General features: G+C 41.3%; 1 protein-coding gene across 1 annotated transcript in view; it reads left to right on the top strand.

Annotated features, from left to right (window-relative positions):
• Positions 1–1,216: 1,216 nt before the first annotated feature.
• Positions 1,217–23,469, top strand: part of LARS1 (leucyl-tRNA synthetase 1) — a 48,166-nt gene continuing 25,913 nt past the window's right edge. Inside the window, exons 1-12 of the mRNA XM_032801441.2 lie at positions 1,217–1,325; positions 6,129–6,247; positions 11,587–11,674; positions 13,161–13,241; positions 14,415–14,555; positions 16,031–16,192; positions 17,583–17,695; positions 18,150–18,213; positions 18,756–18,823; positions 20,988–21,213; positions 22,475–22,562; positions 22,664–22,740. Coding sequence (XP_032657332.1) covers positions 1,320–1,325; positions 6,129–6,247; positions 11,587–11,674; positions 13,161–13,241; positions 14,415–14,555; positions 16,031–16,192; positions 17,583–17,695; positions 18,150–18,213; positions 18,756–18,823; positions 20,988–21,213; positions 22,475–22,562; positions 22,664–22,740 — 1,233 coding nt within the window. The 5' untranslated portion in view covers positions 1,217–1,319. The remainder of the gene's footprint in view (positions 1,326–6,128; positions 6,248–11,586; positions 11,675–13,160; positions 13,242–14,414; positions 14,556–16,030; positions 16,193–17,582; positions 17,696–18,149; positions 18,214–18,755; positions 18,824–20,987; positions 21,214–22,474; positions 22,563–22,663; positions 22,741–23,469) is intronic.

Genomic DNA, 23,469 nt, shown 5'->3' on the forward strand with positions numbered 1-23,469 from the left:
GTGAGAGGCTCGGGGGGGGGGGGGCGCTATTTAAAGGCGGGGCTCCAGCTGCCTCGCCACCCTGGTCCTTCAAATAGCCGCCGGAGCCCCGCCTCCCCCTGCATTCCCCAGCTCCCACGGCTATTTAAAAGGTCCCCGGGGTAGAAGGGGTTTGGGGCTACTTAAAGGGCTGGGGTTCCAGCTGCCTCTGCTGCACCCCTGACCTGCCCACACCAGTCCGGCCCCCCCCCCGCCTGCAGCCAGCTCTGAACCCGTGCCCAGCACACCCCTGCCAAACCCCCTTTCCTGTCTCCAGCCAACCCCTGCAACACACCCTGCAGCCCTACCAAGCCAGCCAGCCCCCACACACTGCTGCCCGCACAGCCCTGCACACTCTGCCCAGCCCACATCCCTGCCCTGTCTCCAGTCAACCCCTGCTGCACCCCTTACCTGAAGCCAGCCAGTCCCACACTCTCGTCTCCAGCCCTGCAAACCCTGCAAACCCCCGCCGCCCTGCTGAAGCCAGCCCGCCCCACACCCTTGTTCCAACCAGTCCCACATCCCTTCCTGCCTGCAGCCAGACCCTACTTCAGTCAGCCCTTGCCCTGCCTTAGCCAGCCCCATGTCCACTGCTGCCCTGCAGTTTCCAGGCATTAACCCTGCACACCTGCTAATGAGGGGCAGGGAGCAGCTGTGATCAACACATGTGCACACCCTCAGGGAGTGGCCGGGGGGGGGAGAGGGGACGGGACCCACACACGTGAAACGGCGGTCATTGAATAGCCAATCAACAGCATATATGCTGCAATGTATATAATTTTATTATTAATATAGTTATGGAAAGTAAATAATACATGAAAGAAATGAGAGGCTTTTTTTTCCACTTTTTTCTTAAGTCATCCCTGCCAAGGCCCCACCGAAAATGTTCGACTTGAGCCCCGCACTTCCTAAAGCCGGCCTTGCAAGGGGCAACAGTAACCCCAATCCTACCCCTTCTCCCAGCCCCAACCACTAAGGAGGGGAAACTTGATACTTCCCTATCTTTGAGGGTTGGTATAGCCCAATGATGAGCATGATGGGACTTGTAGTACCGCTGCGAGGCCTCTGGGAGCTTGTCGTGGGCCAGCCATGCGCCCGGCGGCGCGGAGATTTCTGGGATCTGTAGTGTTTCAGCCCCGGCTTCAGCGTTAGACTGGCAGAGCGGAGAACTACATTTCCCGCGAGGCCTTGCGGTAGCGTTCTGTGCGTGCGCTTGGGGGACTGTGGCAGGCAGCCGGTACAGCGTGGAGAAGGCTGCGGAGGCCAGCTAGGGAGTCGGAACCCCGGTCGCAAACAATAGGATGATGGTGAGTATGGGGCTGTGTCCCAGGGGCACCAGGTAAGAGAGCGAGAGGTTGGGTGTCTGTGTGTGCATTGTCCCAGGGGAGAGAGGCTGGGGCTGGGGTGGTGGGGGCTGTGCATTGTCCCACAGGGTGAGGGGCTGGGTCTGGGGCCACCAGGGGTTGTGCATTGTCCCACAGGGTGAGGGGCTGGGTCTGGGGTCACCAGGGGCCGTACATTGTCCTATAGGGTGAGGGGCTGGGGCTGGGGGGACCAGGAGGCTGTACGTTGTCCCATAGGGTGAGAGGCTAGGGCTAGGGGGACCGGAGGGCTGTGAATTGACCCACAGGGAGAGAGACTGTGGCTAGTGTGTTGTATGCCACAGGGCAAAAAGTGTGTGTGTTTTGGGGGGGAGGGAGGCTGTGCATTGTCCCACAGGGAGAAGGGTTGGGGCTGTGAACTCCCTGTAGCGTAGTGGTTCTCAAACGTTTGTATTGGTGACCCCTTTCACATAGCAAGCCTCTGTGAGTGACCACCCCCCTTTTAAATTAAAAACACTTCTTTACATATTTAACACTATTATAAATGCTGGAGGCAAAGTGGATGTGGGATGGAGGCTGACAGCTTGTGACCCCCCCCCCATGTAATAACATTGTGACCCCCAGCTTGAGAACCCCTGCCACAGCAGGTAACTATGACAGCAGACTGCACTCTACATGGGTCCATACAGTCTCTGTATTTATCAGGGGCTTGTGCATGCTCCATTTCCTGTCATGCCTTCTGTGAAAGGATTTCAAAACAATTTTCTACCATGGATTCCCTGAACTTCACAATGCCTTGTGAAGCTGTTCTCTCTCTTTTAGAAAAGGGGAAGATGAGGCACTGACAGGTAAAGTGACTAGCCCAAGGTTACAGAGTGGGATAGTAGCAGAGCTTGGGAAAGAACCTATGTTGACGCCCAGTGCTGTGCTTTAACTAGCATATGGCATGTATGCTGTTGCTTGACTTTGGCCTGTCAATATGGCACGTGCACTTAAGGAGTTCTTCCTTTTTAGGCTGTCCTGCCAGAGGATTTTTGTTTTACAGTGTAGTAACAATTATGCCATGGTGTTGAAACAGTACCCAAAGCTATCTAGGATTGGTGTAGTACAATAGTCAGTGTCTTGTAAAATGCAGGACAGCTCCAGTGAAAAGTGGCACTTTCCCTTGAAAGAACAGGCAAGATTACTTAAACTTAAATTTTGGCAACTATAAAAATTTTTGTAACAAAATTTAAAAATAAGACCTTGGTTCATCTCTTCTCATTGTGTAAGGCAGGTGTTCTCAGCCTTTTTGTTTCTGAGGCCTCCCCTAACATGCTATAAAAACTCCATGGCCCACATGTGCCACAGTAACTGGTTTTCTGTGTATAAAAGCCAACGCTGGCATAAAGGGGTAGCAACCAGAGCAGATGGCCTGGGGCCCCATCCCATGGGGCCCCCTCAAAGCTACATTGCTCGGGCTTCGGCTTCACCTGGAAGGCCGAGATCAGGGCCCTGGGCTTCAGCCCCATGTGGTGGGGCTTCAGCTTTCTGCCGTGGGCCCCAGTGAGTTGCCCTGCTTGTGGACCCCCTGAAACCAGCTTATGGCCCCAGACCTTTGGTTAAGAACCACTGGTGTAAGGTCCATATACTAATAAGATGTTTGGAATATCACTGTCCATTGCATAGACAATGGAAAAAATATTGTTAAGAGATTACGAGTATCCATTTTAATCTCAAATATAGGGATACTTCTGTATCAAGCATAGGAGAACAAGAAGATGCCAGTAGATGAGGTAGATTTGAAACATTTAATCAGGTTATGTAATGCCGTTTGTATGGTTTATAGTCATTCCGTGCCTTTCAATGGCACCTTTTTATTTCAGAGGTCCCCAAACTGTGGGGTGCCCCCAGTGGGGAGGTGCAGAGGAATGTTCTGGGGGGAGGTGGGGGATGGGTCAGTCCCCACGAGGGGGCAGGGAGGGAGCAGGGAGGGAGCGCTATCCAGCCCTGTTCCACCCCCAGCTCTGCTCCAGCCTCAGCTGTGGCCCCAGCTCTCAGGCCCACGCCTGGCCCTGCCCCAGCCTCAGCACCTGGCTGTGGCCCTGCCCCCCCAGCTTTGGCCCCTGGCCTTAGACCTGCCCCCAGCTGCAGCCCCCTTACCCTTGTCTGCATTTCCCTCTCTCCTGGAAGCCACGGCTGAGCTCCTTGGTGGTGGTGGGGAATGACACTGACAAAGGTAAGAGGGGGCATGACCCTGAAAAGTTTGGGGACCACTGGTTTATTTAAATCTGTGCTCACAAGCATATTGGGTAATTTACAGACAGGTAAAGGTAGACACAATCCCAACCACAAATTGCTTACCGTCAAGTCCCTGTCTTGAAACCAGTTCTCCTTGAATCTTCTGCTTCAACGCTTTGCTGGTTGACCATAGAGAGTGTTCGCCATTTGCTCTGTTCCTGTGTGGGACCGCAAGCTCTTGATGGGCTGAAAGTCCAATGTCAGAAGACACTTGATGCACCCTTATAATAGGGGGTCTGCCCCTGGGCCACCTCCACCTCTCGGTGGGTGGAATTTTAGTTCAGATGTTCCCCTTGAATGGTCCCTTAGGATATATGCCAACTACTTATGCTAAACTATCTGTTCAACCTTGTATTTAACTGTGACATTCTGAGTACCTTTCTCAGACCTGAAGAAGAGCTCTGTGTAGCTTGAAAGCTTGTCTCTCTCGCACCAACAGAAGTTGAGCTAATAAAAGATGTTACCTCACCCATCTTGTCTCTCTCTCTATATACATTAAACTTTATGCATGTCAGTAGTCTGACTTAAATAGTCATAATGTTGGACAGTACACGAGAGCTGGTAACAAACAATGAGTATGCAGAATAGAGAGAAGGAATAGCATCATGTGGTTTCTTAACGTTGTGTAGGTCTTGATGGTTCCAGTAGTTGTGTTTTGTGGGAAAGTATATGTATATGAAAACATTTTAAAAATGTATCAGTGTTCGTTGCATATAAACTAATGCAACTTAGTTTATTAAAACCTTTTAGCCAAAGATCTTGTACTTCATATGCAATAATGCAAGCAGATTCTGCTCTCTTGCACTTGTAGGAAGTGTTATTTCCATTTCCTGTATGGGGAAAATTGAAGCACAGTTAAGTCGAGACTCGTCCAGCATTACACAGTGAATTAGTGAGAGAAATAGGAATAGAGAAGCATGACTTGTCATTCCTTTTCTAACCGCTGTCATTACTTGACAACACAGTGACTGCCCAGGCATAGGCTGCAGCCATGATGTGCTTATAAGGCTTTCTTGACGCACATTTGCAAGGCCCTTTGTATGCTGCTGATGGCTACATCAATGCTTCTGTCTTGGAAGAAGAGTATTAATTACTTCCTTTGAGATTTTTGGTCTTATCACATGATTAAATCTTAGGGATACTGCCATATGTGGGTCAATCGCTCATCACAATATCAACGTCCTGAAGCTCGTTCAGGCACTATAGTGGCAGGGAACAGTTTGTTCAAGTATTGTCACTCTTTAAGGTAAGATCAAGAGTAGTACACTTCTACCTCGATATAACACTGTCCTCGGGAGCCAAAAAATCTTACTGCATTATAGCTGAAACCGTATTATATTGAACTTGCTTTGATCCACCAGAGTGCGCAGCCTTGCCTTCCCCCGGAACGCTGCTTTACCAAGTTATATCTGAATTAATGTTATATTGGGCTGCATTATATCGGGGTAGAGGTGTAATATTTTAAATTCAATAGAAAACCAAAGTTAAGTTAGAAGTATGGTGGTACAAGGCTGGTGAGATCAATCAGCAAGGGCTAATTCCTGTCTGTGGTATAAAGTGGAGATCAACTTCAATCGGTTTGGAAAGAATGTTAATGGTTTTGGATTAACTGTTACAATTTATTGTCCAAATGGTCCCTTTGTGCCAGTGCTTTCATGTTTTAGAACTCATGCTGGTGATGACAAAGCATTCAGTATAGCCTCTTGGTACTTTATCACTCCTGCAACAACACTCTTTGCCAAAGGCTATGTACTGAAAGCCTTGCTATCCTTTTAAAACTATGCAAAATAAACCAACCTGTATTTTTATTTTTAAACTTCCTAACTCCTTGGTCTTTAGGGACACAAATTGAGCCAAACCACTTATGGTTTGCTTTGTTTTTTTCCCTAATGTCGAGGGTGGGAACTCTGTAAGGCACAAGTCTATGGTAATTTAGTTGTGAAGTAAAGACAGATGATTTAGCAATAGGGCTCCAGGACAGGAGGCTTAATTGCAAGTGGCTTCCTAAGACTGACTTGGAGCTAATACGGAGCCAGCATGGTTTAGTTATCTGACCAAATGGGAGTGCGGTAGGAATTTAGGAGTTCTAACCTAATGCAAATCGCTCATCCCTATTTGCTATCATGGAAACAGAGATAGAAAAGTTAATGGTACTTCATTTAGGTAGCAAATTTATGAGGATTCATTAATATTTATAATAATGCTTTGTAAATATGCAACATTATCTGAGTCCTAAACATTTTACAATATTCACTGAATTTTAACCAGGTGACACTAGTTTTAACCTTTTAAAAAAAAATCTTAGGAGACTAGGAGACATATTAACTTTTTGATAGATGGCAGAGTGCTCCAGTTTTGTGTACTCCAGAATGATGATTGGAAATCTGAGATACAGTTCTAATGTCCAATTACAAAATGAATGCAGAACTGTTCTGTGGTATAATGAGTGCAGAAATATGGTAAATGGTTGGCCAAGTGGTTAGATATTTTTCCTCTTGTGTTGAATAGGAACGGAAAGGGACAGCAAAAGTGGACTTCCTGAAGAAAATTGAAAAAGAAATCCAGCAGAAGTGGGATGATGCGCGAGTGTTTGAGGTTAACGCATCTGATATTGGGAGCCGGACAAGGTAACCCCTTTGTGTGGGGAGGGAAAGCTTCAAATCTAAATAGAGTTGGTTGGAATGTCTTTGATGGAAATTTTTTTCAGTCGAAAACTTTTGCCCACCCCATTTTCCAACCACTCTGTTTTTACATAATCTGAAATATTTTTTCTGTTTCTACATTATGTGGGAATCTCCGTTGCTGACAGTTTGTAAAGCAGTGACACATATATGTTGGCTAAAATATCAATGAGCTGAAAGAGATTTCTTCCATTTCTTTTGTAGCAGCAGATGCTGCTGACATCAGTGAGTGAGGGTGTTTCTGAGATCCTCTCTGTGACCAGATGATTTCCCATACTTTGTGGTCCTGGTAAAGATTTGTTGGTCTTAATATTTCAATATGAAGCGGTCTGCAGTTCCTGCAAAACTGCTCCCTGAATCAGATAATTGGTGACTCGAAAGTGGCAAACAATCTCTGAATGCTAAGAGAACTAGTGCAGCAAACCACATGTGGTTATTTTCCTTGTTCAGATTTCAGGCGGATACATCGGACAGCTTTTATATGGGGCAGCTGCAATCCCTTATCTTTAATATTCATGATGTTATCCTCCCAAAAGGTCATGGATTTAAATCCAGAACTATTAATGTTTTAAAGTTTCAGACTGCAAAGGAAAGCTACAGATCAGCACTCCATAGACAATTTTACTGTAATAAATCCTTTAATCTGGAATTCCACGGGGCACTATGGTAACATACAATCATTCTATTCGTAAATGGAATGAAAGCAGCTTTGCTAAATTAAGCTGTTTATACTTCTAGTTAGCATGCAGTTCTATTTATTTTGGGGGTTAAGGTCCTATGGCTTTGAACTCTTGGCACTATTTGTAAAAGTTAAAATAGGTGAAACTAGCTAGAACGACCACAAAACAGAGAGTTTCCATGTCATTGGTGCAGCCAGGAAGCCCTCTGCGAACAGCTTGTCCCTTGAATAGTCTAATTAGGAGTCAACCAAGTCACCAAATAGGGTATGTCTTACATTGTACTGAGCCTGAGCTCTTCTAGATGAGCAGGGGGAGCAAGTTATGAAAGTGAAGGTCTGCTGCTGAGAGCTGTGCTGGCATTCCTGGATTCGGTCCTAGAAACTGACAGCAGGAACATCCCTATCAGTCTTAAACGCTACAATGAGATAAAAAGGTTTGATAGATTCACATTAATAGATTGTAAGGCCAGAATGGATCACTGTGATCATATAGTCTGAATTGTTGCATAACACAGGCCATAGGACTTCCCTGAATTAATTCCTGTTTAAAAAAATTCCAGTCTTGATTTGAAAATTATTGAAAATAAACATTAACAGTCCAGAGAGTCCATCAGCCAGCTCTCTTAAAACTCGAATGGAAGTTATCTGCACGTGCTAATTTTAAAATCTCTAACTTTAACAGCTGCTGTTTAACATGCTCCTGAATTATTGTTGGAATGGAAAGTGATATGACTACATCATCAGGCTTTTTTCCAAATACAGAACAGAAATATTTATTAAATACTTCTGCTTTTTCTTCTTTATTGTTGACAATTCTGTCATTTCCATGTGGAAATGGACCAATACCATTGTGCTTAATATAATTAGAAAAACTCCTTATTGTCCTTAATTCTGCTGACCATACATTTTTCATTGTGCCCTTCTGGCTCCCTTATTAAATTTATATGATGCCTAATTTCTTATCTATTTTGGTTGCTATCAATGCTGTTTCTTCCTTTTGTTATGTTGTATTTTTATTTTTTTATAGTTGTTTTCAGTTCCCCTCTAAGACAGGTTAGTTTTTTAACCAGCGTAGCCTTATTTCTTGACGGTGGCTTCATGGACATTCGTTAAATTTCTTAAACAGTTCCCAATTATCATTTATATATTGTGTTTAAATTCTTTCCCACAGCCAGTTTGGCTCATAATTGTTTTCAGCTTTGTGAAACTGACTTTTTTAAAGCATCCATTATATAAAAGACTAGTTTGGCCTTTTATTCTGTTTGCACAGAAAAAATCAAGTCTTGATTGCTTGTACCTACGCTACCACTAATTTTTAGTTCTGCAATCAATTCCTCTTTATCTGTCAAGATGAAGTCTAATTATAGAATTTTCCCTGCTGAATGTAATACTTCTTGAGTTAGGTGAGACACCACCTCCATGTTACCTTAGTCCCAGAATATTCAGAACTCTGAAGACTATAACTAGGATCCTACCAAATTCATGGCCCATTTTGGTCAATTTCATGGTCACAGGGTTTTAAAAATTGTAAATTTCATGATTTCAGCTATTTAAATCTGAAATTTCATGGTGTTGTAAATGTAGGGGATCCTGACTCAAAAAGGAGTTTTGTGTGTGGGTGTCACAAGTTTATTGTGGGGGGAAGGATTGGGGTACTGCTACCCTTACTTCTGCACTGGTGCTGGTGGCGGCGCTGCCTTCAGAGCTGGGAAGCTGGAGAGCAGTGACTGCTGGCCGAGAACTCAGTTCTGAAGGCAGAAGCTACCGACAGCAGCACTGCAGAAGTAAAGATGGCATAGTATGGTATCGGCACCTTTCTGAGCTGCTGCCTGCAGAGCTGGGCCCTCAGTTAGCAGCTGCCACTCTCTGGCTGCCCATCTCTGAAGGCAGCATTGCAGAAATAAGGGTGGCATGGTCTGGTATTGCCACCCTTACTTCTGTGCTGCTGCTGGGGGGATGCTGCCTTCAGAGCTGGGTGCCTGGCTAACAGCTGCTGCTCTCTGGCCACCGGTCTCTAAAGGCAGCACAGAAATAAGAGTGGCAGTACTGCAACCCCTTAAAATAATCTTGTGACCCCCACACAACTGCCTTTTGGGTCAGGACCCCCAATTTGAGAAACATTGGTCTCCCCCATGAAATCTGTTTAGTATAGGTAGAAGCACACAAAAGACCAGATTTTACAGGGGGGATCCCCTTTTTCATGACCATGAATTTGGTAGGGCTCTAACGATAACCAACCATTTGAATTGTACCTGTAAGCACTGGATGCATGTCAGCAGAACATGTTTGTGCTTCTGGCAGGAACACCATTCTGTTGGCGAAAACAGGATGGTCCGGAGATACTGAGTTGTATTTCCAGCTCTGCTTCTGACTCAGGGTAGGATTTTCAAAAGTGCTTAAGTGACTTAGGAGCACAATTCCACTGAAAAGCAGTGGGACTTATGCTCCTAAATTACTTAGGCAGTTGAGTGAAATCCTTACTTTAATCTCTCTGTGTCTGTGTCACCATCTTTAAAAATGAAGATAAATACCCACATCACAGGGCTGCTGAGGCTTCAGTGTCTGCAGTGTTTTAAGATCCTCAGATGAAAAGCACCATAAACATGTAAAGTATTTTATACAATTTGATAGCTGAAATCAGCTGGGACTCTCTTACTAAGAGTCACTAGTTTTGAAGCTGGGTGGGATGAAAGCAGAATGTGTTTGGGGAGATATGGGGTGCATCCCTCAGATCTAGAATCTGCTTACCTGTCCATTGGTGCAAAAAAGCCTGTTAGCTTGAAACATACCATCAGTTCATAATAGGCACCGCTACTTTTACCTCTCCTAGTTCTTTAAATTTAGTGTGATAATGGCGATGGCTCCTATCTGAATTATAGAGAATATTGTGATTGGATTAACATCCTTACTTTTGCTTGAATAAGGCAGCCTGAGTAGTTGTTTTCTTGTGGGTCTGAGGAGGGAGTCAGTTTTGTTGTCTTCCTGTTACTTGTTTAAATGTTTTCAAGTTATCATACATGTGCCCAGACAATGAGGAGAGTACAAATAAATACACTTTTAAAAACTGATAATATGACTCACAATGTGGGTGGCTGCATTCTGCATGAGCTGAAGCTTCTGTTGCTGGGGGTGCTGCCGTGCTCACTGGGTTGAAGTGGTTTCCATTATATACAGGGTTTACAGTTTGGTTCAATGGCTCTCAATATCCTCGCTATAAAAACTGTTCCAGCTCCTGTGCTTCTGGGTGGTCTTCAAGATCAGCCCTAAGCAACAATAGTTGTGGTAGTAGCTTGTCCTAGATGTATGATAGGAAATAGCTGCTCTTCCATGGCTTTTAGACTGTCCTTCCTTCAGAAAACTGCCTTAATGATGCTTTGTGTATTTACTCATTTAATGCATACAGCCATCAATGTAAGAATAACTACACTGGACAATCTTAGAACAGAAATCCATAGCTAATGAAGCTTGAGGGTAAGAATCTAAATAGCAATGTAGATCTTGATGCTGAGCTCACTAGTAGAATCAGCAAAGCAGCCAGGAACTTTGGTCTTTTTCGATATAGAGCCTGGAACAATAATAAATTGTCAACTAAAGTGAAAATCCGTGTTTATGAGACATATGTTTTATCCACTCTTCTATATGGCTCAGAAACACGGACGACTTACACCACACAAACCAAAAGGCTAAACAGTTTTCATATCCGGTGCTTGCATAAAATTCTTCAAATAAGATGGCAAGACAGGGTGACAAATGTGGAAGTGTTAAATTGTGCTGATATGTTATTCACTGGAATGTTGATTAGTAAGAAAAGACTCAGGTAGCTTGGACATAGCAAGTGAATGCTGGATTACATGATCCTGAAGAGCATGCTGTACTTTGAAGCTCGCAAAAGGGTCTGGAAAGAGAGGCAGACTGCTGCACAGATTTCAGAATGCTTTGGAATTCCTTTGGAATCTCTGTGAATGATTGGGAAAGGAATGCAGAATGCCACTCTTTGGTGGAGTCAGTTTGTAGATGGAGCGGGGCATTGCAAGATGAACTTGATCAAGCTTTGTGATGACCGGCATCAGAGGAGGAAAGGATCTGCTGCTCTGATTCAGAGCATTGCTAGTGTGTGGGTGTGACAGGACAGTCACTTGCGCATTGGACTCGGCAGCCATTAAAGAACTCATTGGCTTATACACCATGCTCTGTAAAGAACACTGGTGCCATTGTTGCAGGTGGAGAATCTGAGCCATAGATAGGTTAAGTAAATGACTTATCCAAGGCTACACATCAAGTCACTGGCAGAACCAGGATTAGAACTCAAGTGTTTCTTGGTTCTTAGTCCACTGGAAGATGCTGCATCTAGTTACCACGTATCTTGTTAGAACAGTATTCAGTTTGTTTATGAAGACATTTTGCTTATAACCAAATAAATGTTGTTACTGGGGACGCTTACATTTTCATAGTTGTGGATCAACGGTAGCTAAACCGTTAATTTAAGACTGTTTGTTTAATAGATTAATTCATTTAAAATAATAGGTGGTGCCAGTCTCTTATTCTGAAATTCACTTTAAAAGCTGGTTATGGTGGCCTTTTAAACATCTTTTTAATCCTTCCTCAGTAAAGGGAAGTACTTCGTCACCTTTCCATACCCATATATGAATGGTCGCCTTCATCTCGGACACACATTTTCTTTATCTAAATGTGAGGTAAGAATTTCTCTTTCCTAATAGCTTTTTATTTTAATGCCTCCTCAGAGCAAATGTTGTTGAGCCATCAGAGTGCCTCACTTATTATTCTCTTGTCTTAGTAATAACAAAGACTTAAGATGCCAATTTTTCTGTTTTCTCTACATTTTAATGTCTCTGTCCTTACATAAGTAAGTAATCCAGTAAGTAAAAGGTAAAATGTTTCTAATCCCAGCAGACTGAGAGGTGTTGGACTGTAAAGCCAGATCATTCTGATTATCCCGTCTTGTATTTTTGTACTCCCATTTCAAATTTGTCATGATTTTAACAGCTGCTTTCTCACACGAGTTAGAAGATTAAGGTCTGAGATTTCCAAAGAAACCTCAACACATCTTTCTTTTGTGCAAGCTCTAAAACCCACATTCGAGTATTTTTAAATCCTAACAGCTATGCATGTACAAAATCCACCATATGTGTTTGTGCACACACTTGTTTGTATCCAAAAGTAGGCTATTTTCTGAAATTCTACCACTAGAGAGACCATGTAAAGCAGTGATTTATAGTTATACTGGTTTTCATAGTATTGTCTGCTTAAATCATACTGTATTCGAAGTGTGGATGGCATAAGAAAGTCGCTATAATCACAACGGAAATATTTTTTCAAGGTGCAATGTTTGTGACTTGCTGGGCTAGAGAAGAATGATACATAATATGAGAAAGATGAGAATTCCAACTTTCCTAATGGTGCACAGCATGAATTCTATCCCTGAAGTTCAGAGACATCACATCTTAACTACCATTTGATCCTTCAGTTTAGCAGTGTCTTTTTGGCACTCATACAGGCTGAACAGACCATGTCATTCATTAATGTATTATTCATTGTTATCTACGTGACACTGTTTTTTCCTCTTTGTTGATCTGTGCCAATTGAACAGAAACATTATAAGGGGAACTGCTGGTCCCTTTCCTTTCTTAATATAAATATTTATGAAGAAGATTATTAGTCTAGATCATTAGAATAATTGTGTAGAATTTCACTGCTTATTTAGTGAAAGTACAATGTGTGCCGTACTTAAGTTCATGCTCACCTTCCATGTATCGTGTCTTGGAGTCAACAGTTTATATTATGATGATACTGCTGTGCACTCTTTTAATCCATGGAAACTCAGTGCTTTACAAATATTAGTCAGTCAAGTCTTGTGGGATCTGTCATATAGGTAAGTATTGATTTTGCTTTTCAGGTGGGGAACCTGAGATATAGACTGAATGAATTGCTCAAGGTTTCACAGCAAGTCAGTGGCAGAACTGAGAATATAGTCCTGATTTCCATTCCTTCACTCAGATCATTAGACAGTATTCACCGCTTTCTGTATTTTTAGTAATTTTGACTGCAAAATGAATCTGAGTCAGAGGTTAAGGACTTAGTGTGTCAAGTCACCTGCTATAGCTTTTTGCGGTTATTACTTCATATTTGTGATGGATGCTTTTTTTTAAAAACTTTCTGTAGTTTGCCGTTGGGTATCAAAGGCTAAAAGGAAAGAATTGCCTGTTCCCATTTGGCCTCCATTGTACTGGCATGCCTATTAAGGTAAGACTGCTCTGAGTTAAGTAGGTCTCTTCAGCATAGTTCTGTATTTAAATGAAATTTTCAATTAGCCCTATACTGCATATTCAAAGTATTGATTGAACTGATTGAAGAATGCATAGATGCAGTTTGAACTGCAACCTGTCAAATTTTAGGATTTTTACAGTTTGAAAACTATCTCCTGTGGGCGCGTCTGGAAATTAACACCTTTGTCTCAAACCAAAGCATTTAGATCATATTTATGTCCTTTCCACACCCACACTGATGTGTGGCATCCCCTGTCATAATAGGTATAGACAGAATCCACAGTACTTGGATTTGGACATGTCCTAGGAAGAAGATGGTATTTTAGATTATAGTGGATAGGATTAAATTCTTGCCATGGTAATTCTAGCTGACCTGCATAGGATGGAATTGATTGCTATGTTATTCTCCAGTATATGCAGCCAGGGAGCTGGTGGGGTACATCTCTCCTCTGATGCCTTATATATTTATTAATTAATATTATTTATTAATTAATAAATATATATTGCAATGGGACCTAAAGGCCACAACCAGGTTTATTATGTACAAACACCTAATGAATGACTTGCTGCAAAGATCTTACAATCTGAGTCATTTGGGTGTATCCAATGTTATCAGTGCACAAGGGCCTTTTAATAATCTATTTTTATGTTCTAAAGTTACTTCATAGCTGCAAAACTTACAAGCAGATTATGTCTTTGTTCCTGCATAGCCAACATTGCTTATGCACCTAGGACTATGATAAAAATGAGCAGTGACTAATAATTTTTTTTATTGATTAATGGCTAATAAGATGTCCTGATTATAAATGAGGCTTGATAATTGCTTTCCTATTCCATCACTAATTAAAATATGAAGTGGAGGAGAAGTTTTTCAATTCCTCGCCAGTGGTCAAAGATGGACAGGATAGTAGTGAATTGGGGGAAATTAGTGAACTACAAGCCAGGACACTTGCAACTTATCAGGAGTCTCCAGAAGTGGTTTAAATTGCTCTAGTGGAAAAGTAGATCTAAAGCTGAGTCCTGCGATAGAAAATTTTATAAATATAATCTTTCAAGTACATAAATAATTGATATAAAATCAGTTATTGATAATTGTTCCAGCCTTAGCCACTGAGCAGTCCTGATAGGTTACCAGTGACTTTTTATTTAGGCTTGTGCAGATAAACTGAAAAGAGAAATGGAATTATATGGCTGCCCACCTGAGTTCCCTGATGAGGAGGAGGAAGAGGAAGAAATGGCTGCTAGAAAAGAGGAGGAAGTGGTCATCAGAGACAAGGCAAAAGGCAAAAAGGTAAAGTTTTGTATCAAACCTTTCTGAAAGTATTTGTATAAATACATATAGACACATGGCATATATACCTATGCACAAGAAATGTAAACATGCAGATTTTTAGTGTACATTTGTTAAAGCTATTTTTTTGCTTTAATGTAGTGCTTTTAATGTTTTAATGTGCTTTGAAAAGATACTTTAATTATGTGGTCTTCAGAATCTCATTTTAATGCACAAAAGCTTTCTAATGATGAGCTTTCTTAGGCTCTTCAATATTCTGAAGGAAATGGAGTCTGCCCCCTCGCTTAGGATATTGGAAAGGACACTGGACAAAGAACTTGAAAACATACTGAAGGAAACAATCCTGCTCTATCAGTGTGATGGATTAGACAACCTAATTGGTAGTTCCATCTCCAGATTTTCTGATGACTCTCTGGTCTCAATTGAGAGTCAGACCCTGTCTAGACGTATCCAGTACAACCATATTCAAGAGTGGCTTATCAAACAAACTATTAAGGAGATTTATGAATTTGGGAAGATACAAGAAATATTAGGGCCAGGGAAAACTTAAGTTTTGGGGAGTTAAGTCTTGTTCCACACAGATTAATTTGTGGTTTGTTAGATAATTTTTGAGCAAAGGATTTGGGACACAGTCTGTTCTCTCCATGCACATGTATGTGTGAAAAACAGATCTTGCATAAGGCTTTGTCTACACTGGCAACTGAACGACAAAACTTTTGTTGTTCAGAGATGTTAAAAAACCACACCCGTAAAAGACAAAAGTTTTCTCTATGAAAAGCGCTAGTGTGAACAATGCTTTGTCGGCAGGAGCACTCTCCTGCCAACAAAGCTACCACCGCTCGTTGGAGGTGGAAGTTTTTTGTCAGCAGGAGAACCCTCTCCTGCTGACAAACAGTGGCTACACTGTGTGCCTTTTAGCAGCATGGCTGTAGTGGCACAACCATCTCGCTAAGAGGTGCGTAGTGTAGACAAAGCCTAATTTGACCTGTGGCAAGTGAATGTTTTGTTTTGTTTCTCCACAATCTTCAATCTTAATTTCCAGCTATTTGTCCCTAGCATATGCAAGCAAAATAGGAGCAGAAGAGATTATCAATCAGTCAGAAGGATCTAGAGCAGAGCTACTTATCCTTTTCCTGCAAACGTATCTTTAGTAGACCAAGACCTTGCCTGTAGCAGTCAGTGCTTGCTAACTTCCCCACAGCATGCCCTGATCTCTGAAAATATTTGGACTGATTTGAACTTCATTCTCTTGACTGCAGCATGTTAGAGTAGGCACATGTGAATGTGAGGCAGACCGTACCAGCACCCACTGCAGTGTATCCTCATTAAATCAGAGAAAAGCAGCCAAAATAGCAGTACTGGTATGGATCTCAGAGATTGGAAGGTGTTATGTTAGGATTGAATGATTCCCTGCAGGAGAAGAAACAATGAGACATGCTTGGATGTTCTTTTGCTCATTATACTTGTCTTTTTAGAGTAAAGCTGCCGCCAAGACTGGCTCTTCCAAGTACCAATGGGGGATCATGAAGTCTTTGGGTCTCTCTGATGAAGAAATAGTGAAGTTTTCCGAGGCTGAGCATTGGCTTGATTACTTCCCACCCCTTGCTCTCCAGGACCTAAAGAGCATGGGGCTGAAGGTACATGTTTAAAATCTAAAATGCTGTTACAAACCTGAATTCTCTTACTGGTTTTACTAAATTAATGTTGAGATCTCTTCTCCCCTTGATGTGTTTGCCTAACATTAGTGGCAGTGCAGTAAGTACTGGAACATCCAAAGTGTTATAAAGCATTAATTAAGCTTCTCGATATCCTTGTATGATCAGTAAGTATTATCTCAGTTTTACAGCTAATGCACAAAGATTACCTGAAACACTGAAGGTCATATAGCAAGACAGGAATACAACCCATTGTGTATTGCCCCAGAAGATATATCAAATGGCAAATTATCCCTGCAGTTACTTCCACATCACACAGGAAACGCTCAATACCAAATTGCTCTCTAGTGATGGAATTCCTTCATGTTTAGGACCCTGGCTTACTAGTGACTTGCTGGTGGTGCAAGTAATTGATAGGTTTTGTTCTGCTGTCCACGACTTCCCACTGCGTCAGATTCTGCCCTGGTGGTTGATAGCCAAAAGTTGTTGCTGTCTCATGTCTGTGCATTGATTCGTTATTAGTACTAATGTGGCTTCTTTGGGCAGTCTCTGTAGAAAATCCAAGAACAGAACGTATATTGAAGACAGAGCTGCCTGAACAACCCTCGAAGGAGTCTCTTCCACATCACAGTTGAGTAACTGGTTGGGAAACTTTCACTTTGTTTCTCGTGGCTGCACCTGTTCTGTGGATAGAGAGGATGTCAGATTTTTAGTTCTTTTAATCTGACCCTTTTCACCATCAAAAAACTTTATATTTAAATACAGAGAAATAACTGAGAGGAGTCTGTTCATTTATTTGTTTTAGGAAATGCCATCTCCCTGGGCTTCAGTGATGGAAATTTGCTTGTCCATAAAGGACTGTGTGTGTGTGTGTGTGTGTTGTGTGCACGTGTGTGTGTGTGTGCACGATGCGACTTTTATATAATCATACCTTACTTTTCTTCAAAGATTTTGGGGTGAAAGGTGCTACAGATTGTTTACATGTGATGCCATTTACAGGCAGCTGCCTCCAGGTAGATAACGTGCTTAACACATGCAGAAGAGAAAGGGAATCCATAAAGACCATCAGAGAAGTATGTCCCCACCACCCTGGTCTTACAAAAAGTGCCATGGAGCAAACAGAAGACAGAACCCAGGCTTTTGAAAGTATTTTCTGAAAGACCCACATGCAATCAACTGCATAGACTTTGTATATACATACAAGTTCAAACAATCAAGGTGTTTTTTTTTTTTTTAAATTTCATGGAGCAGGTACCTTGTAGGGTTTGAATAAACATAGCAAATGAGTGAGATGAAGCAAGTGCTCTATGTGTGAATGTTCACAGAAATCTTTGGCTGGATTTGCTTACCTGTTACTTGCATATCTTTTCAGGTGGATTGGAGGCGTTCTTTCGTTACCACTGATGTTAACCCTTATTATGATTCATTTGTACGGTGGCAATTTTTAACACTGAAGGAAAGAAATAAAATAAAATTTGGGAAACGGTAAATATGCTCTCTTTAATTTACCAAGTCTGTACTATTAAAAACCTAGCAAAAATATAAATTTCCCTCTATGCACTGCTTTAAAAAGTTGGGTATAATATTATGTGTCTCTGTGACTTAGTAATAGTCATTTTGTAATTTATACAGACTCACCCCAGCAAGCCCTCTGAATGCAGATGTCCCACTGAAATTAGTGGGGTACTAAGCTCAGCCAGCTGTCCAATTGGGTCCTTAGGCTTCAGGGGAGAGGTTTTTCAAAAGCCTTCAATATTTGCCTAACTTTGCTTCCGTTGGTATCAGTGGTAGGACTTTCATTGACATTAATGGTAGCAGAGTTAAGCAAATTGAGTGCTATTGAAAATCCCACCCAAAGTTCTTTGTGCCAGGGACCTTGTCCTCCTCCTTGTCCTCCTTTGGTGCATACCCCTAAATAATAATTTATGGTGTTTCCTAGATATACAATTTATTCTCCAAAAGATGGACAACCTTGCATGGATCATGACAGACAAACTGGAGAGGTGATAAATTTTATTTGACACAAGTTCTTTGTATATTGTACGTAACTTTTAAATAATGAAGTATGCTCTATGCCGAAAATGATTATTAAATATATTTTCATGTTGACTTATCTGATCTCAAGCTATGAATACATGGGAAGCTTGGATGTCGCTAGAAAAAATAGTAATTGTTGTGACACATGCAATAGATAGTGTTAACTTTAGCCAGTTTTCTCTGAGTGATAATCTGGCAGTTGATGTCCTGACTTTCACACGAGCGTGATTCAATACCCCGAAGTCCAATTCATTTACTTTAGTGGTGTAATATAATAGCTTAGATGAGTAAGGTGTTTGATCAGTAGGAATAAATAGGACTCTGCCCTGCAGTCTGTATGCTGCTAAGCTCCCATTGACATCATTGGAAGTCTAGTTTCAATGTAAGATCCTGAAATAGCATTTGAATTGTGCTACTACAAAATATAAAATTGATTTTTGGGAAATGGTACTTTTGCTGCATAAGTAGACTTTTATATTGACTACTGGTCTCTGTGTGTGACTCTTAGGGTGTTGGACCTCAAGAATATACATTAATAAAAATGAAGGTGGTAGAGCCTTACCCTGCAAAGCTAAGGTAGGTCTCATAGATTCATGGATTTTCCGGCCAGAAGGAACCATTAGATCATCTAGTATTACCTCCTGTGTAACATAAACCACAGAATTTCAACTGTTACCTCTGCATTGAGCCTAATACCTTGTGTTTGACTAAAATGTATTTTCCTGAAAGGCATCAAGTCTCCTTTATAAATGTATTTAAGAGGGATCCAGTCTCCTTAATTTAAACAAAAAGAAAGGAAAACAATTGGTCAGGAAAAACTTTAAGTTGAACTCAAAAGCCGTTTTTAATAAATATTTAAAATTGGTAATAGAAAGTGTGTAGTGCAGAAATTTACAGTAAAACAACTGTGCAATATTGTTTTTTTCTTAGTTTTCTTATTCACCTGTCAAGTCCTGGATTTTTTTGTCTCCTGTAATATTTAAAATGCACTTCCCATAGACGCAAATTTCAAGGCAAGTGGGGACCATCGTGATCATCTGGCTGTTGGGTATATTTGCTGCTAACAGTCACAGACTGCCTACAATGGCATGTGCACCATCATACTATCCCCTCAATAAAGTTATCAAGCTCAGTCTTAAATCAAGTTAGCTTTTTTGGCCCCATTGCTACCCTGTGAAGTCTGTTCCAGAACTTCGCTTCTCTGATGGTTAGAAACCTTCATCTAATTTCAAGCCTAAACTTGTTGATGGCCAGTTTATATCCATTTGTTCTTATGTCAACACTGACGCTTAAACTCTAGAGAGGGAGAGAAGTTAAGTTATCGCTGTGATGTATTTATAGAGAGAAATCATATCTCTCCTCAATATTTGTTTGATTAGGCTAAACAGGCAAAGTTCTTTGAGTCTCCTCTCATAAGGTAGGTTTTCCATTCCTCTGATCATCCTAGTAGCCCTTCTCTGCACCTTTTCCAGTTTGAATTCATCTTTCTTAAACATAGGAGACCAGAACTGCACACAATATTCTGAATGAGGTCTCACTAATGCCTTGTATAATGGCAATAATACTTCCCTATCTCTACTGGAAATATCTTGCCTGATGCATCCTAGGATTGCGTTAGCCTTTTTCTTGGTTCATCATATTGGCGTCTCATGCTCATGCTATGATCAACTGATACACCCAGACCTTTCTCCTTCTCTGTCACTTCCAACTGATAAACTTATAGCAAAAAGTTCTTGTAGTTAGTCCCAAAGTGCATGATCTTGCACTTTGCACTATTAAATTTAATCCCATTTCTATGATTTCAGTTTTCAAGATCCTCCAGCTCTATTGTAGTAGTTCAGTTCTACTCCCAACTTTGTGTCATCCGCAAATTTTATTAGCACACTCCCACTTCTTGTGCCTCGATCATGAATGAAAATGTTCAATAAGATTGGTCCCAAGACCAATTCCTGAGAAACTCCACTAGTAACTTCCCTCTTGCCTAATAGGTCACCTTTCAGTCTCCTCTTTAACCTATTCTTTATCCACCTTTTAATTCTCACATTAATCCCCATCTTCTCCAATTTAACTAATAATTTCCCAAGTAGAACTGTATCAGATGTCTTACAGAGACCCAGGTAGATTAGATCTACTGCATTTCCTTTGTCTAAAAAAATCAGTTCTTTTCTCAAAGAGATCAGGTTGCTCTGGCACGATCTACTTTTTGTAAAACTATGTTGTATTTTATCCCAATTACCGTTTACCTCTGTCCTTAAGTATTTTCTCTTTCAAAATTTGTTTTCATATGTGACAGAATATCTCCCAGTGTGTGCTCAGTTTCATATCTAGTGACTTAATTGACAGTTTACTGCTCTTTATTCCTCTTGGCCAACAGTGACCTTTACTGGGAAGAGAAAAGTGCTTTGGCTAAGATTTTTCAAAAGTGATGACTGGAGACTCCTTAAAGGGGCCTGATTATCAGAAAGTGCTGAACATCCATCACTTGAAAACTGGGCTCCTTTACAGTGTCTCAAGTTGGACACCCAACTTGTGAAAGTCTTGTTTGTTGTCTTGAGTCAGTGTATTCATTAATCTAAATAAAGACTCACTAAATTCTATAATATTAGATTAAGTGAAAAAGCCTAATAGACCATCCAGATTCATCCTTTACAGAACTTTCCTTAGGGCTAGGTTTAGCTTGTGAGTAATCAGACTCTGTAATAACCCTAGTTTTCTTTTAATGTACCCTATCTTATTTTAGTGGCCTTAAAGGAAAAAATATCTTCTTGGTGGCAGCTACTCTCAGACCAGAGACCATGTTTGGACAGACTAACTGCTGGGTTCGCCCAGATATGAAGTACATTGGCTTTGAGACTGTGAATGGGGATATTTTTATCTGCACCCAAAGAGCCGCCAGGAACATGTCCTATCAGGGCTTTACAAAAGATAACGGAGTGGTACCTGTCGTCAAGGAGCTGATGGGAGAGGTGAGCATCTTGCAGCTTATAGGCCAAGTTATGGACTCCTGCAGGAGTTGTGCTTTGCCTACTTGTGGCATACAAACTTGATGACACTTTAATCTATATTGGTAGCTTTTGGTGAGTGTTAAGTGTCCAGATAAAGAATGGGGAGGAGATTACCAGACTAGTGCAGCTGCTTAATCTATGGACAAATGTATTAATGTTGCCACAATCTTATTTGAGAACTAATGGCACAAGTAATGTGTGTTGCAGTATGTAAAGCAGTGACTCATTATTTTTACTACAAAGGATGGAAGGAAAATAATAGTTAGAATGAATTAAATGAGTCTGGGACCATTCTCTGCTGAAATACCCAGTTCACCCTGGGTGAGAATAGCTACTTCCTTTGACTGCTCCCTGTCTTTAATGCTTGGACCAAGTGTTCAGCATATTCAGCTTCACAAACATTGAATAAAAATGCTGACCCAATGGCATTTTGGGGTGTGCCATTCTACATCACTGTCTAAGTAGAATGCCACCTGGTAAAACTTGATGCACTGGATTTCCTGACAATGTCCTTTGTGTTACGAAGTCACATGAAGGACAGAAAGTGGAATATTCTATTCCATCTTGTTAAAGACAGAATCCTTATAAATTGGAGGTGGGGAAGACTGCTAGGACACCTGCTCCAACCCTTTGTCAATGCATGAATGGTCCTCACAATACGAGTGCTTTTCCAGTCTTTCATTCGATTTAGCTATAAATTTCTCAGTTCCTTCCTCCATTTTCATTGGGAGGCTATTTTTCAGTCTAATAGTCCTCTGGAAGTTTTTCCTGATATTCAGCCTTTCACCTAAATGTACCACACTAAACCAATCCATTCTCTCCTTGCTGTTTACACTTTTCAGTTATTTGTCTCTCCCCACTCAACCATCCCTTTCTCAAAATTCTTCTGTGTCTGGAGAATGGGTATAATCCACTGTACTGTTCTCCAGTTCTAATCCTTTGTTGCTCTTCTCTGAATTCCTTCCAGAATCTGGTACTTCATTTCCTAGTAGTGAATAAAATAGTCCATTATACTGTCCCACAGAGTGATATGCATGGTATCTTGTTACTCTGCAGAAGAAGGGCTTCTGCAGTTTGAATTGTGTCATGGCCTTTTAATTTATTTGTCTATTTGCACTATGTGGGGAAGACCAGCTGGGTTTAAAGGAACATCAGCTCAGCAGGTTCCTTCTGAGCCAGGCCAAGACAGTGCTCCTTGTTCTAATATTCCTCTCTTGGACAGGAGATTCTTGGAGCTGCACTCTCTGCCCCTTTAACTTTCTACAAAGTTATCTATGCTCTTCCGATGCTCACAATTAAGGAAAACAAAGGTAAGATAAAAGTAATTTTCTTGCATGAGCCTGTTCATTACATCCCATGTTTCATAGTATATATGAATTGATTTTTGTTACCTGATTGATTTTTTTGCAAGGCACTGGAGTGGTCACAAGTGTCCCATCTGATGCTCCTGATGACATTGCAGCCCTGAGAGATTTGAAGAAAAAACAGGTCAGCCTCTCAGATCTGTATTGCTCACAGTTCGAGTGTTCTGAGTGACAAAAACAAGTACATTGATAACTAAAATGGGGACCTTTTTTTTAGTTGAGGAAACTTCCATGAGTGACCTCTAAACTTATGTGCAAACTAAGTGGTACAGTGTTGCAGACTCTAGTTTGGAATCCACTTGTAAAAAATATTTTAAAAAAATCTGATCGTCAGTATCATTTTCATGCAGACTTTGGAAATGATTCTGTATCAGAACCTCATCACTTTTATATTATATGGGTGGGATTGACAAGACTATTAAGGTGGAAATTAGTACCAGGTGTGAGAGAGATTTCTCTAGTGTGGTCACTTGGCCATTGGTTACTAGGTTGAGACCACTGTACTCATTTCAAATATGCCAAGTAGCAGCCTTTTGATTATATAGTACCAAAAGCGTGCTTGGTGTTTCAAAAATAAGTGAGTCTGGTCCCTGCCCTGAAGAGCTTAAAGTCTAGACATATAAATTTTCTAGGTAGCATGGTACCTGAGCACCTAACAAATGCTAATGTATTTATTCTCACAACACCCTGGGTGGTACAGACATAATATTTTCCCCATTTTATAACTGGGAAACTTGAGCCACACAGGGATTAATGAGTTGCCTGAGACCAACTGGAAATTGATGGCAAAATTGGGGGGCTGAACCCAGATTTCTTAGTTCCCAAGGAGTGGTGGGCAAATAGGATTGACAGC

The sequence above is a fragment of the Chelonoidis abingdonii genome, chromosome 7 (genome assembly GCF_003597395.2).
Source record: "Chelonoidis abingdonii isolate Lonesome George chromosome 7, CheloAbing_2.0, whole genome shotgun sequence".
Taxonomy (NCBI): domain Eukaryota; kingdom Metazoa; phylum Chordata; order Testudines; family Testudinidae; genus Chelonoidis; species Chelonoidis abingdonii.